At 63.4% G+C, this 15203-nt stretch overlaps 3 protein-coding genes across 3 annotated transcripts; 2 read left to right on the forward strand and 1 right to left on the reverse strand.

Annotated features, from left to right (window-relative positions):
* Positions 1-184: 184 nt before the first annotated feature.
* On the reverse strand, positions 185-4017 carry TMED4 (transmembrane p24 trafficking protein 4). Its single transcript, XM_058042454.1, has 5 exons — positions 3803-4017; positions 3529-3629; positions 3121-3246; positions 2119-2265; positions 185-779 (listed from the first exon to the last, which is right to left on the reverse strand). Exons 1-5 carry the CDS (start codon positions 4014-4016, stop codon positions 630-632), a joined length of 738 nt encoding a protein of 245 aa, XP_057898437.1. The 5' UTR covers position 4017; the 3' UTR covers positions 185-629.
* A 611-nt stretch (positions 4018-4628) lies between these two features.
* On the forward strand, positions 4629-6649 carry LOC131094767 (interleukin-36 receptor antagonist protein-like). The gene is made up of 4 exons (XM_058042318.1): positions 4629-4858; positions 4972-5060; positions 5150-5280; positions 5806-6649. Exons 1-4 carry the CDS (start codon positions 4629-4631, stop codon positions 6016-6018), a joined length of 663 nt encoding a protein of 220 aa, XP_057898301.1. The 3' UTR covers positions 6019-6649.
* Positions 6650-8046: 1397 nt separating this feature from the next.
* On the forward strand, positions 8047-12455 carry LOC131094768 (interleukin-36 receptor antagonist protein-like). Its single transcript, XM_058042319.1, has 4 exons — positions 8047-8125; positions 9158-9313; positions 10305-10429; positions 12264-12455. Exons 1-4 carry the CDS (start codon positions 8047-8049, stop codon positions 12453-12455), a joined length of 552 nt encoding a protein of 183 aa, XP_057898302.1.
* Positions 12456-15203: the final 2748 nt, after the last annotated feature.

Below are 15203 nucleotides of genomic sequence, written 5' to 3' on the forward strand. Positions count from 1 at the left end.
AGGGCGCCCCCCGGCGGCGGAGGACCGAGAGCGCCCCGACACCCCAAAACCCGCCCCGGCACCGATTTTTGGGGTGAAAACGGCCGGGTTTGGGCAGCAGCTGAATGCCTGCAGCGCCACGACCCCCTTCCCACCCCAAAACGCACCCACAACTCTTGGTGGAACAAAAAAACCTTTATTTCCCCCCCCCAAAAAAAACCACCTTGGGGGGTGGCGCCTTTCTCTGCTCCCTCCATGGCAAGCAGGGCACCCCAAAATCCGCAGGGAGCGCCCCGGGGTGGGTGGGATGGGTTTGGGGTCCCTCCCCAGCAACCTGGGATGGGTTTGGGGTGCCAGAAGGGAGTGAGGGACCCTCCCCAGCACCCCAAAGTGCGTGGGATGGGTTTGGGGGTCCCTCCCTAGCACCCCAAGGTGGGTGGGATCCCCCATTACAGGGTTAGGAGTGGATTTTGGGGATCCCTCTGGGATCAGGGTTGGTTTTGGGGTGCTCCCCAAGGTGAGGGTGAGGTTTGGGGCACACCCTGGGATGGGGGTGGATTTTGGGGTGTCTTTTGGGGTTGAGGTCGGTTTCGGGCTGCCCCCCGGGTTGGAATGGATTTTGGGGTACCCCTCGAGGGGGTTTTGGGGGGCTAGACGAGTTTCTTGGCCTCGAAGAAGCTCTTGAGGTGCCGCATCTGCCAGAGGCCGGTGAGGATGAGGATGACGGTCTGGGCGATGGACCACCAGAGCACGCGCTGGTTGGTGCTCTCGCTCGTCATGCGGAACCGCTCCTCCCGGTACTGAGGGCAAAACCCCAAAGATTCACCCCAAAACCCCACAAATCCACACCAAAACCCCGTAAATCCACACCAAAACCCCATAAATCCACACCAAAATCCTATAAATCCACATCAAAACCCCATAAATCCACAACAAAGCTGCAGGTTCACCCCAAAACCCCAAAAATCTACCCCAAAACCCCACAGATTGGCTGGTTGGTGCTCTCGTCATGGGGAACCGCTCTTCTCGGTACTGAGGGGAAAACCCCAAAGATTCACCCCAAAACCCCACAAATCCACACCAAAACCCCACAAATCCACACCAAAATCCCATAAATCCACACCAAAATCCTATAAATCCACACCAAAATCCCATAAATCCACCCCAAAACCCCACAGATTGGCTGGTTGGTGCTCTCGTCATGGGGAACCGCTCTTCCCAGTACTGAGGGGAAAACCCCAAAGATTCACCCCAAAACCCCACAAATCCACACCAAAATCCCAGAAATCCACCCCAAAACCCCAGAAATCCACACCAAAATCCCATAAATCCACACCAAAACCCCATAAATCCACACCAAAATCCCGTAAATCCACACCAAAATCCCATAAATCCACCCCAAAACCCCACAAATCCACACCTAAATCCCCTAAATCCACACCAAAATCCCATAAATCCACACCAAAACCCCACAAATCCACACCAAAACCCCACAAATCCACACCAAAATCCCATAAATCCACACCAAAATCCCATAAATCCACACCAAAACCCCATAAATCCACCCCAAAGCTGCAGGTTCACCCCAAAATCCCATAAATCCACCCCAAAACCCTGTGAATTCCACCCCAAACCCTCAGATTGACCCCAAAACCCATGAATTCAACCCCAAAAATTCACCCCCAAAACCCCACATGAATTCACCCCAAACCCTCAGATTGACCCCAAAACCCCATGAATTCAACCCCACAAATTTACCCCAAAACCCTAAAGACTGACCCCAAAACCCCACAAATCCACCCCAAAACCCCACAAATCCACCCCAAAACCCTAAAGACTGACCCCAAAACCCCACAAATCCACCCCAAAACCCCAAAGACTGACCCCAAAACCCCACAAATCCACCCCAAAACCCCAAAGACTGACCCCAAAACCCCACAAATCCACCCCAAAACCCCTGAGAAACCCACCTACAACCCAAAAAGTTCACACTGAAACCTCACAGATCGACCCCAAAACCCTACATGAATCCAAAACCCCAAAACCTTTCGGACCGACCCCAAACATCCATGAACTCACCTCCAAACGCCCCCGGTGCCCCCGGTGCCCGCGGTTTGACCCCGAGAGGTGCCCACCTACCCTCTGGTAGTTCTGCTCCTTCTGGATCTGCTCCACCTGGTCGAGCAGCTGGCGCGCGCGGAGCTGCAGCTCCGTCAGCTTGTCCTTGGCGGCGATCTCGGGGTAGTTGTTGGTGTGCTCGCCCACCTGGATGTCCAGGTGCACCCGCTGCGGGACAGGGCACGGGCTGGCACCACGGCTGGCACCAACCATGGCACCAATAATGCCAACAATATGGTACCAACCATGGTTCCAACCATAGCAACGATCGTGACTCCAGTAATGGCACCAACCATGGCTCAAACCAACCACGGCACCAACCGTGGCACCAGTAATGGTGCCAACCATGGCTCAAACCAACCATGGCACCAGTAATGGCACCAACCATGGCTCAAACCAACCACGGCACCAACCGTGGCACCAGTAATGGTGCCAGCCATGGCTCAAACCAACCATGGCACCAGTAATGGCACCAATCATGGCTCAAACCAACCACGGCACCAACCGTGGCACCAGTAATGGTGCCAACCATGGCTCCCAACCATGGCACAACTACGGTCCAAGCGTGGCACCAGTAATGGCACCAACCACGGCTCCCAAACATGGCATTGGTAATGGCGCCAACCTTGGCACCAACCTTGGCTCCAACCATGGATCCAGCCATGTAATAGCACCAACCATGGCTCCAATCATGGCACCAACCTTGGCTCCCAAACATGCCAAACATGGCATTGGTAATGGCGCCAACCATGGCACCAACCATGGCATCAATCATAGCAACAACCTCGGCACTAACCCTGGCACCAGTTATGGCATCAACCATGGTCCAACCATGGCACCAATCACGGCTCCAACCATGGCACCAGCAATGGAACCATCAATGGCACAGCCATGGGTAGGGCACAGGGCTGTCACCAGCGCTGGCACAGCCATGAGAAGGGCATGGCGCTCCCCCAGGGCTGTGCCAGGGCCATCCCCGAGGGTGTCTCAGGGCTGTGCCAGGCTGGCACAGGGCATGGTTACCAGCTTGCCCCCAGCGAACAGCGCCATGCGGGTGGAGTTGGAGTGCAGGCAGATCTGGTGCTCGCCCGGCGTGTGCGACGTGAAGGTGAAGCGCCCCTCGGAGCCGTACTGCCGCGACATCACCACCTGTGCCAACGTGGGGACAGCGTCAGGGCCATGGGCATGGCTATGGGCACCACCTGTGCCAACGTGGGGACAGCGTCAGGGCCATGGGCACGGCCACTGGCATCCCGTGAGGACACTGTCAGGCCATGGCACTGGCATCCCATGGGGACACTGTCACTCCCCTGGGCACTGGGGCACAGCCCGGGGATTGCCCAAACGCCCCCCGCCAAAGACCTCTCCCCATGCCCAGGGGATGCCCAGGGGCCCCTCCCCGTGCCCACGAGGTGCCCAAGCCCCCCTCACCTTTCCGTCGGGGTCCTTGACCTCCACGTGCATGCCCAGCCCGGGGGTGGAGGGCAGGAAGGACTCGGACTGTTTGTCCCACAGCTGCGTCCGGTAATTGCCTGGCACGGAGCGGGCACAGGGCTCGGAGCCGACCCCCGTGCCCGGTGGTTCCTCCCGCTCCCCCCCCGCCAATCCCCCGGTGGTCTCTCCCATTCCCCCCCCCGCCATTCCCGGTGGTCTCTCCCCCCTCACGCCCCCCGCCATTCCCGGTACTCCCCGCCGCCGCCCGCACCGATGACCATGGTCTCGTCGGGGATCTCCTCGATGAAGCAGCGCTTCTCGGTCTCTCCGATGTGGAAGTAGAGCCCGTGCGCGCCCCAGCCCAGCAGCAGCACCGCGGCCATCGCCGCCCTCATCGCATCCCACAGCGCCGCCATGATTCCTCCCGCCCGCCCGCCGGGGGCGCTCTGCGCATGCGCCAGCGCCTCACCCTGTTCAACTCGCATGCGCCGCACTCTCAGTGCAGGCTCTGCACACGCGCAGTGTGGCCCTCACCGCCGTGTCTCGCTCTGCGCATGCGCAACACCCACGGCCACTCAGGGCTCCCCACGCCACCCGTGTGCTTCCCGCAGCTCCCGCAGCGCGCATGCGCGTCCTCCGCCGCGGTGGCGCAGCGGGGAGGGCGCCGCTCTCTCACTGCTAAGATCACAAGTTCGATCCCCGCCACAGCCATCGCGGGGGTCGCGGTGTCCCCACGCGTGTCACGCTGTCACCTTCCCCCCCCCCGCCATGTGTCCCCTCTTTTGTCACCCCGCGGGGGTGCTGAGCAATGGCGGGGGCGGGGCGCGCCCTTCTCAGCAGTGTGGCAACACCGGCAACTTTCTTCCTTCCTTCCTCCCTTCCTCTCCGCCGCTCGCAGCGCCCGGAGCCGGGGGTCCCACTGGAACCGGGGGTAGCACCGGAGCCGGGGGTGTCACAGCGGAGGCAGGGGCGTCACAGGAGCCGGGGGTCCCAGAGCAGCCGGGGTCCCAGCGGAACAGGGGGTCCTACAGGAACCGGGGGTCGCACCGGAGCCGCAGTCGCACCGGAGCCGGGGTCCCAGCAGAACCGGGGGTCCCATGGGTGAGCGCTGCCCGGGGACCCCGCGCACGGCCCGGAGGGGACGCGGAGCGCCCGGCACGGCCGGTGCCGCCGGGAGGGGTCCCCGAGGCTCGGGGGGCGCGGGCAGGGGGCGCGGGGGGCTCCGCGTGGCCGCCCTCAGCCTCGCCCTCCTCTTCCTCCGCGCAGAGGCCGAAGGCTTCGCCCTCTGCCACGCGCCCGCGCTGCAGACCAAGGTGTTCCAGTACCGGTAAGGGACGGCCCGGGGGTGGCACGGGACGGGGGTGGCACGGGACGGGGGTGGCACGGGACGGGGGTGGTGGCACCGAGCGGTGGCACCGCCGTCCCCGCTTTGCCCGCCAGGCTGTGGGACGTGAACCAGCGCTCGCTGTACCTGCGCGATGACCAGCTGGTGGCCGGGCACCTGCAGGGCGCCAACGCCGCGCTGGAAGGTGACACGGGGGGACGCGCTTGGGGACGCGCGCGGGGACAGCCGCGGGGACACGCGCTGAGGGTCCCCGTGTCACCCACCCACCCGCAGAGAAAGTGTTCTGGGTGCCCAACCGAGCCCTGGAGCCCGCGCGGCTGCCGGTGATCCTGGGGATCCGGAGCGGCTCCCGCTGCCTCCGCACCGAGCGCGGCCCCGCCGGAGAGCCCCGGCTGCGGCTGCAGGTGCGGACAGCGGGGACGGCGGGGGGACAGTGTGGGGACAGCGGGGACAGCGAGGGGACAGCGAGGGGACAGCGGGGGGACAGCGGGGACAGCGGGGACAGCGGGGGGACAGCGGGGACAGCGGGGGGACAACGCGGGGACAGCGGGGAGACAGCGGGGACAGTGTAGGGAGAGCGGGGATACCGTGGGGACAGCGAGAGGACAGCGAGGGGACAGCAAGGGGATGGGGACACCAGGGATGGTGACACTGAGAAGATGGAGATGCCAAGGGGGTGGGGACACTGCAGGGACATGGGAGGGAAGGGGCTGGGGACACCAAGGGGATGGGGACATCATAGGGACACCTAAAGAGATGGGGACACCGTGTGGGTGGTGATGAGGACGGGGACACGAAAGTTTTGGGGAGGGGACACGGGGACCTCAGGGATGGGACATTGTGGGATGGGGACATTACGGGCAGTGCCCACACGGTGCCCGCGGTGCCCGGGCGCTGTCCCCGCGGGTGACACGGCGCTGTCGCCGCAGGACGTGGACATCCGGGAGCTGCCCCGCGCCGGTGACAGCGCGGCCGCCTTCACCTTCTTCCGCTCCTACCGGGACGGGCTGTGGCGCTTCGAGTCGGCCGCGCACCCCGGCTGGTTCCTGTGCACGTCCCCGCGCGGCCACCAGCCCCTGGCGCTCTGCCGCCACCGCGATGTCACCTCCAACCTGCTCGACTTCTACTTCCAGCTCTGCTGAGCGCCCCCGGGCCCGCGCGGGGACAGCGGGGACCCGGGGCGGTGGCATCTTCCTGGGGAGGGTGGCATCACCCCTAGAACGGTGACATCTTCATCTCAGGGTGGTGGCATCTCCCTGGGGAGGGTGGCATCACCCCCAGGACGGTGACATCCCCCTGGAGAGGGTGGCATCACCCCTAGAGTGGTGACATCCCGCTGGGGAGGGTGGCATCACCCCCAGGACGGTGACATCCCCCTGGAGAGGGTGGCATCACCCCCAGGACGGTGACATCCCCCTGGAGAGGGTGGCATCACCCCCAGGACGGTGACATCCCCCTGGGGAGGGTGGCATCTCCAGGCATCTGTCCCCCATTCCCTGTCCCCCCGGGTGGTGACACCTTCATCCCAAGGTGGTGACATCTTCCTGGAGAGGCTGGCGTGCCCCCCAGCGTGGCGACATCCTCACCCAGCGAGGGTGACATCCTCGCTCCTCGGCGACATCTTCCCCAGGACGGTGACATCCATCCCGGACCGTGCCACCCCCCCTTGCTCCGGGGCGGTGCCATCCCCCTGGGGACAGCGACATCCGTCCCCCGGTGTGGTGCCACTCCCTCGGGGCGGTGCCATCCCCCTGGGGACAGCGACATCGCCCTGGGGACAGCGACATCGCCCTGGGGACAGCGCCATCCTCCCCGGGCTCCGGTGCGCGAATAAAGAGATGCCGATGGCAGCGGTGCCCGAGTGTGGGTGGTGGCACACGGGTGGTGGCACACGGGTGGTGGCACACGGGTGGCAGGGCGGGGCTGGTGGCCCCGCTGGATGTGTCACCGCCGCGGAGTGGCCGCTCTTGCGCCACCCGGGCGATGGGGACACGGCGGGACGTCCCCAACGGGCGGGGGTGGCGCGGCCCCTTCCCGGATCCCGCGGGGCGGAACGGGGACAACGCGACACGGGCGACACGGCGGGGACAACGCGGGGACAGCGCGACACAGGGGACAGGGGGCACACGGGGCGTGGGGACAGGGAATAGGGGACAACAGGGACAGGGAATGGGGGACAACAGGGACAGGGATGGTGGCATTTGGAGGACAGGTCACCATGGGGACAGGGCACACGGGAAGGTGGGGACAGGGAGTGGGGGACAATAGGGACAAGGGGACATGGGACTTTGGGGACAGGTCACCATGGGGACAAGGCACGCAGGACCTTGGGGACTGGGGATGTGGCACCTCGGGGACAGAGCTCACAGGGCTTTGGGGACAAGGGACACGGGGATGGGACACTGGGGACAGGGCACATGGGAGTTTGGGGACAAGGGACACGGGGATGGGACACTGGGGACACTGGGGACAGAGCTCACAGGGCTTTGGGGACAAGGGACACGGGGATGGGACACAGGGGACAGGGCTAACAGCACCCTGGGGACAACACTCATGGTGACGATGGTGACAAGGCGATGGCACCACAGGGACAGGGCACAGGGGCCACCCACAGGGCACCATGGCACAGGGGACAGGCCTGGCACGGGGGATTTCCCGCCGTGGTGGCCGTGAGCAGCACCGGGGACGCTGGCAGCAGGTGGCATTTCACCATCGCTCGGTGTCACTGTCACTGTCACCTCCCCTGCCAATTAGCAGGGCGGGCTCTGTCCCCGCCCCGCCCGGCTCGATAAAGGCGCTGTCACCCGCGGGGACACGGCCCAGAGGACACGGGACAGGACCCCGGGAGGTGACACTTCCACAGGTGCTGCTCCGGGGACAGGGACACGCTCGGGGACAATCCTGCTGGCACGCAGCGCCACCTGTGCCACCTGTGCCACCTGTGCCACCATCTCCGCAGGCCCAGCCATGTCACGCGCATCCAGAGCTGCCCTCAGGTGAGCGGGGACAGCGTGGGGACAGCGTGGGGGTGGCATAGGGACATCATGGGGACAAGGTAGGGACAGCGCTGTCCCCTGCCTCGCGCCCCGGCAGTGCCACCTCCCCGGTGCCACCTGCCCTGACCCGTCTGTCCCCACAGAAGGACACCCCGGGGACACCCTCAGGGGGTCATGGCGGACAGCGGGGACACGGCCGAGGGCGTCACCGACCCCGACATGGTGGCCTTGTTCGACGACTTCCTGGGGAAAGGTGGGTGCGGGTGTCCCCGTGTCCCTGTCCCCGCGTCCCTGTCCCCGTGTCCATCCCTGTGTCCATCCCTGTCCCCGTGTCCGTCCCTGTCCCCATGTCTCCACGTCCCCTGTCCCTGTGTCCCTGTGATGTCCTCATGTGCCACATCCTCTGGGTGTCCCCTCCGTGTCCCCATGTCCTTGTGGTGCTCCCGTGTCCCCACGTCCCCCTGTCCATCCCTGTGTCCCCATGTCCCCGTGTCCCCATGACCCCCCGTCCACCCCTGTGTCCCCAAGCTCCCATGTCCCCACCTGTCAGTCCCTCTGTCCTTGCGTCCACCTGTCCGTCCCTGTGATGTCCCCATGTCCCATATGCCCGTGTCCCACATCCCCACCTGTCCGTCCCCATGTCCCATGTCCCACCTGTCCGTCCCCGTGCCCCACCTGTCCTGGTGTCCCTGTGTCCCCATGTCCCCGTGTCCTTACCTGTCTGTCCTCGTGTCCCTGTGTCCCATGTCCTTACCTGTCCGTCCCTGTGTCCCATCTGTCTGTCCCCATGTCCCACCTGTCCGTCCCCATGTCCCATGTCCTTACCTGTCCGTCCCCGTGTCCCCATGTCCCACCTGTCCGTCCCCGTGTCCCACCTGTCCTGGTGTCCCTGTGTCCCCATGTCCCCGTGTCCTTACCTGTCTGTCCTCGTGTCCCTGTGTCCCATGTCCTTACCTGTCTGTCCCTGTGTCCCACCTGTCCATCCCGCTGTCCCCGTGTCCCCCCTGTCTGTCCCCATGTCCCATGTCCTTACCTGTCCATCCCGCTGTCCCACCTGTCCGTCCCTGTGTCCCCGTGTCCCACCTGTCCGTCCCCGTGTCCCCGTGTCCCCGTGTCCCATGTCCTTACCTGTCCATCCCGCTGTCCCCGTGTCCCACCTGTCCGTCCCCGTGTCTCCGTGTCCCCGTGTCCCATGTCCCTACCTGTCCATCCCGCTGTCCCCGTGTCCCCGTGTCCCCGTGTCCCATGTCCTTACCCGTCCATCCCGCTGTCCCCGTGTCCCCAGAGGTGACGGTGCCCTTCGGGGAGGTGACACCGGCGTCACAGCCCAAGCCCCAGCCGTACCACTACGTGCTGCGGGACACGGAGCAGCAGGGGCTGTGCCTGCGCCACGGACACCTGGTGGCCACCAGCCTGCAGGGGGCCAACGCCGCCCTGGAAGGTGGGTGACACCGGGGGGTGACAATCCATGGGTGACACCGCAGGGGTGACAATCCATGGGTGACACCTGGGGACAGCGGTGACGCCGCAGGGGTGACACCCGGGGGGCGGGCAGGGGTGACAATCCATGGGTGACACTGCCAATGGGTGACAATCCATGGGTGTCCCTCTGGTGGCCACCAGCCTGCAGGGGGCCAACGCCGCCCTGGAAGGTGGGTGACACCTGGGGGGTGACAATTCATGGGTGACACCCGGGGGGTGACAATCTGTGGGTGACAATCCGTGGGTGACACCCTGGGGACAGCGGTGACACTGCAGGGGTGACACCTGGGGGGGTGACAATCCACGGGTGACACCTGGGGGGTCAGGGTGACGCTGCATGGGTGACACTACCAATGGGTGACAATCCGTGGGTGGCACCTGGGGACAGCGGTGACACTGCATGGGTGACACTACCAATGGGTGACAATCCATGGGTGACACCCTGGGGACAGCGGTGACACTGCAGGGGTGACAATCCATGGGTGACACCTGGGGGGACAGGGGTGACGCTGCATGGGTGACACCTGGGAGGTGACAATCCATGGGTGACACCTGGGGGGACAGGGTGACACTGCATGGGTGACACTACCAATGGGTGACAATCCATGGGTGACACCCTGGGGACAGCGGTGACACTGCAGGGGTGACACCTGGGGAAAAACAGGGGTGACAATCCATGGGTGACACCCTGGGGGGGGGACAGGGGTGACACTGCATGGGCGACACTGCCAATGGGTGACAATTCATGGGTGTCCCTCTGGAAGGACAGCGGTGACAATCTGTGGTGTCCCTCTGTAGGGACAGGGGTGACAATCCATGGGTGACGCTCCACGGGTGTCCCTCTGGGGTGACAAGGGTGACAATCTGTGGGTGACACCCTGGGGGGGACAAGGGTGACACTCCATGGGTGACACCCTGGGGGCACAGCGGTGACACGCCACGTCCCACAGAGCCCATCAGCGTTGTCCCCAACCGGCACCTGGAGCGCCGGCGCACTCCCCTCATCGTGGGCATCCGCGGTGGCACCCGCGCCCTGTCCTGTGGCACCGGCCCCGAGCCCCGGCTGAGCCTGGAGGTGACACGGGGGTGGCACGGGTGGCACAGGGGACACGGGGGTGGCACAGGGGCTGGGAGTGACACAGGGTGACTCAATGTGGGGCAGTGGGGACACAAAGGTGGCGCAGGCCAAGGTGGGACAGCTCAAGATGGGTCAAGGCAAGTTGGGCAACCAAAGGTGGGCAACCCAAGTTGGGTCAATCCAAGATGGGTCAATCCAAGATGGGTCAATCCAAGATGGGCCAACTCGAGGTGGGTCAATCAAGGTGGGGACATCCAGAGATGGTTGGGACACAAAAATGGGTCAATCCGAGGTGGACAGACCAAGGTTGGTCAACTCAAGGCAGGGCAACCAAGGTGGATCAACCCAAGGTGGGTCAACTCAAGGTGGGTCAACTCAAATTGGGTCAGTCCAGGTGGGGCAACGCAAGGTGGGCAACCCAAGGTGGGTCAGCTCAAGTTGAATCAACTCAAGGTAGGTCAGCTTGAGATAGGTCAAGCTAATTTGGGTCAATCCAAGTTGGGTCAACTCAAATTGGGTCAACGCAGGTGGGCAACCCAAGGTGGGTCACTCAAGGTGGGTCAACTCACATTGGGTCAATCCAGGTGGGTCAACTCAAGGTGGGGACATCCAGAGGTGGTTGAGGCCCAAAGTTGGGTCAGTCCAGGTGGGTCAGTCAAGGCGGACAACTCAAGGTTGGTCAACTCAAGCTGGGTCAATGCAAGGTGGCCAATCCAAGGTGGATCAATGCAAGGTGGTCAATCCAAGGTGGAGCAATCAAGGTGGGGACATCCAGAGGTGGTTGGGACCCAAAGATGGGTCAATCCGAGGTGGACAACCCAAACCCAAGGTGGGTCAGCTCAATTTGGGTCAATCCAAGGTGGGTCACTCAAGGTAGGTCAACCCAAGTTGAGTCAATCAAGGTGGGGACATCCAGGGGTGGTTGGGACAATGTGCTGCTTTGACCAGGAAGTGGGAATTCTGGGATGCCGTGGTCAAACCAATGGCTGCTCAGATTTTGATGGCTCAGCCCAAGGTGGGTCTGCCCAAGGTGGAGAACCCAAGATGGACATCCTGGGAAGGGCCATCCCGAGGTGTGGTGGGCACCCAGGGCTAGGTCAGCCCGAGGTGGGGCACCCGGGAGTGGCGTCACCCCAAAGCGATGCCAACCTGGAGGCGGGGTCACCAGGAAGTGGGGATTCCCCAGGGCGGGGTGATGATGGCATCACCTGGGGGTGTGGTCACCTGGGGGTGTGGTCCTGATGTTGTTGTCATCTGGAGATGGGGGTTCCTTGAGGTGGGGCCACCTGGAGATGACATCAGTGTGGGTTCCTCGAGGTGGAGTCACCTGGGGGTGGGGATACCTGGACATGAGGTCCCCTGGAGATGGTGCCACCTGCAGATGGGTCTTCCCTGAGGTGATGTCACCTGGATTTGGGGTCACCTGGGGATGGGACCACCTGGAGATGATACCACCTGCAGATGGATGTTCCTTGAGATGGGATCACCTGGGGATGGGAACACCTGGAGATGGGGTCACCTGGACATAGGGTTACCTGGAGATTGGGTCTATGTGGGTTCCTCGAGGTGGTGCCACCTGTAGATGGTTGTTCCATCAGGTGATGTCACCTGGGGATGGGGACACCTGGACATGGGGTCACCTGGAGATGGTGCCACCTGCAGATGGATGTTCCTCGAGGTGGTGTCACCTGGACATGGGGTTACCTGGAGACTGGGTCTGTGTGGGTTCCTCGTGGTGGTGCCACCTGCACATGGTCGTTCCCCGAGGCGGTGCCACCACGCCGCTGCTGCCACCATTTGGTGCCACCCTTTTGTGTCCCCTGCCCGGCAGGACGTGGGGCTGCTGGACCTGTTCTCGGGGGACAAGGACAGGGCCCTGCCCTTCACCTTCTACAAGACCTTCGGGGGCTCCACGCACACCTTCGAGGCCGCCGCCTTCCCCGGGCTCTTCCTCAGCACGGCCCCGGAGGAGCCGCTGGGCCTGGCCCCGGGTGCCACCGCCTTCTACCTGCGCCGCAAGTGACACCTGGGGACATCCACGGGACTGGGGACATCCATGGTGCCACCACCGCCTTCTACCTGTGCCGCAAGTGACACCTGGGGACATCCCTGGGGCTGGGGACATCCATGGTGCCACCACCGCCTTCTGCATCTGGGGACATCCATCATGGGGACATCCCTGGTGCCACCACCGCCTTCTACATCTGGGGACATCCATCATGGGGACATCCATGGTGCCACCACCGCCTTCTACATCTGGGGACATCCATCACGGGGACATCCCTGGTGCCACCACCACCTTCTACCTGCGCCGCAAGTGACACCTGGGGACATCCACGGGACTGGGGACATCCGGGACTGGGGACATCCATCACTGCCACCGCCTTCTACCTGCGCCGCGAGCGACAGTGCCACCGACCAGGGACATCCATGGTGGGAGGACATCCAGAGCTTGGGGACGTCCGTGGCTCGGGGACATCTGTGGGCGAGGGGACACCGAGGGCTGTTGTCACTGCCCTGTCAATAAAGCGCCATCTGCTGCTGTCACCTCGTGGGTGTGACCTGTGGGGACAGGACAGGACCCTCCTTTTGGGGTCAGAATGCTCCTTTTTGGGGTCCAGAACCCCCTTTTGGGGTCAAAACCCTTTTATGGGGTCAGAATCTTCCTTTTTGGGGTCCGGAACCTCCTTTTTTGGTCAAAATCCTTTTTTGGGGCGCTCAGGACCCTCCCCCCGTCAGCCCCGCCCTCAAACCCCTCCCCTTATGGGCGTGACCACGACAGACCACGCCCCCAAGCCTGGCCCACCGCACGCCCCGCCCCTTTCCTCATGCCGGGGGGCGTGGCCTCACTCAGAGGGGCGTGGCCGACCACAGAGGCGTGTCGTGCATACTAATGACTGATTGCCCCGCCCATTGTGGGCGTGGTCACACCAGACCACGCCCCCGCGCGGCGCTGCTGGTAAGGGAAGGGGGAGGGGAGGGCAGGGGGCGGCCCCGGGGGGGTCCCCAAAGCCCGGGGAGGGTCCGGGGGTCCCCAAAACGTCCCCGAACCCCCCCAGGACCCCCCAAATCAGGGAAACCCCCCCAAAATCCGAGGGAACCCCAAAAACTCCCGGCCCCGCCCCCATAACCTTTGCCTCCCCCCCCCCGCCCCCCTAAAATTTGGGGTCGCCCGGAAGTTTTGGGGTCCCCCCGACCCTTTTGGGGATCCCAGTTAACTTTGGGGTCCCCCTCCTGGTTTTCAGGGTCTCTTTTGGGGTCCCCTCAACTCCTGGGGTCTCCCCGGAACCCTCAAAGTTCCCTGCCCCCCCCTCTCTGGGGTCACCCGGAAAATTTGGGGTCCCCCTGGCCCCCCATTTTGTGGTCCCCCATAAAATTTGGGGTCCCGGGCCGGATTTTGGGGTCACGCGGGATTTTTGGGGTCCTGAATGGGATTTTTTGGGGTCCCGGGCGGGATTTTTGGGGTCCCGGATTTTGTGGGGTTCGGGAGTTTTTTGGGGGGTCCCGAAGCTTTTTAAGGATCCCGGATTTTTTGGGGGGTCCTGAGTTTTCTTGGACCATCCCGGATTTTTTTTTTTTTTGATCCCGGCAGTTTTTTTGAGGTTCTGAATGAGCTTTTTAGGGTCCCAGATTTTGTGGGGTCCGGGGTTTTTTTTTGGGGTCCGGCTTTTTTTGGTATCCCGTTTTTTTGGGGGGGGGGGAACCTGGAATTTTTTTTTTTGGGGGGGGGGTGTGGTCCCGGGTGGGATTTTTTGGGGAATCCCGGGAGTTTTTTTGGGGGGGATTTCGGGGTTTTTTTTTTTCCGGTTGGAATTTTTGGGGTTCCGCGGGTGGTTTTTGGGGTCCCCCTCCCCCCGTTTCCTGTCGCGGCGGGGCGGAAGCGGCCGCGGGTGACGCGGGTGACACGGGGACGGTGACGCGGGGACAGCGGCGGCGGCACCGGGAGGTGACAGCGGCCGGGGACACCGGGGCACGGCGGGACAGCGGGTGGCGGCACACCGGGAGGTGACACCGGGTGGTGACACGGGGGACACCGACACGAGGTGCCCGCTGTGACACCGGGAGGGTGACACCGGGAGGGTGACACGGGGTGGCCGCGGTGGCACCGGGTGGTGACAGGGGGGAGGTGGCACTTGCAGGTGACACCGGGGGAGGGTCGGGGAGACCCCCGGAGCCCTCGCTGTGCCCTCCTCCTCCTCCTCCTCGCTGTCCTTCCTCCTTCCTCCTCCGCGCCCTCCGTCCCTCCGCCGAGCACTTCCTTCCTCCTCCTCTCTCCTTCCTCCTCCTCTCTCCTTCCTCCTCCTCTGCACCTTCCCTCCCTCCTCCCGCACTTCCTCCCTCCCTCCTTTGAATCCTTTTTCCTCCTTCCTTCCTCCATCCCTCCCTCCTTCCCTCCCTCTCCCCACTCTTTTTCCTCCTTCCTTCCTTACTCCCACTCTCCCTCTTCCTCCTCCATCCCTCTCCCTCCTCACCTCTTTCCCTCCCTCCCTCTCTCCTTCCCTCTCTCCTCCTGCACTTCCTCCCTCCCTCTCTCGAATCCTTTTTTCTCTTTCCTTCCTTCCTTCCTTCCTTCCTTCCTTCCTTCCTTCCTTCCTTCCTTCCTTCCTTCCTTCCTTCCTTCCTTCCTTCCTTCCTTCCTTCCTTCCTTCCTTCCTTCCTTCCTTCCTTCCTTCCTTCCTTCCTTCCTTCCTTCCCTTCCCTTCCCTTCCCTTCCCTTCCCTTCCCTTCCCTTCCCTTCCCTTCCCTTCCCTTCCCTTCCCTTCCCTTCCCT

This window comes from Melospiza georgiana, chromosome 31 (genome assembly GCF_028018845.1).
Source record: "Melospiza georgiana isolate bMelGeo1 chromosome 31, bMelGeo1.pri, whole genome shotgun sequence".
In the NCBI taxonomy this organism is placed as follows: Eukaryota; Metazoa; Chordata; class Aves; order Passeriformes; family Passerellidae; genus Melospiza; species Melospiza georgiana.

Bases quoted from the DNA above. Each gene is read 5' to 3' on its own strand.
- TMED4 (XM_058042454.1), bottom strand. From the start codon at position 4,016: ATGCGAGTTGAACAGGGTGAGGCGCTGGCGCATGCGCAGAGCGCCCCC. The intron at 3,630-3,802 runs GTGCGGGCGGCG...GCTCCGTGCCAG, and splicing joins CGACGAGACCATGGTCATCG to GCAATTACCGGACGCAGCTG. The intron at 2,266-3,120 runs GTAACCATGCCC...CCTGTCCCGCAG, and splicing joins TGTTCGCTGGGGGCAAGCTG to CGGGTGCACCTGGACATCCA.
- LOC131094767 (XM_058042318.1), top strand. From the start codon at position 4,629: ATGGGTGAGCGCTGCCCGGGGACCCCGCGCACGGCCCGGAGGGGACGC. The intron at 4,859-4,971 runs GTAAGGGACGGC...TTTGCCCGCCAG, and splicing joins ACCAAGGTGTTCCAGTACCG to GCTGTGGGACGTGAACCAGC. The intron at 5,061-5,149 runs GTGACACGGGGG...ACCCACCCGCAG, and splicing joins CGCCAACGCCGCGCTGGAAG to AGAAAGTGTTCTGGGTGCCC.
- LOC131094768 (XM_058042319.1), top strand. From the start codon at position 8,047: ATGGCGGACAGCGGGGACACGGCCGAGGGCGTCACCGACCCCGACATG. The intron at 9,314-10,304 runs GTGGGTGACACC...CACGTCCCACAG, and splicing joins GGCCAACGCCGCCCTGGAAG to AGCCCATCAGCGTTGTCCCC. The intron at 10,430-12,263 runs GTGACACGGGGG...CCTGCCCGGCAG, and splicing joins AGCCCCGGCTGAGCCTGGAG to GACGTGGGGCTGCTGGACCT.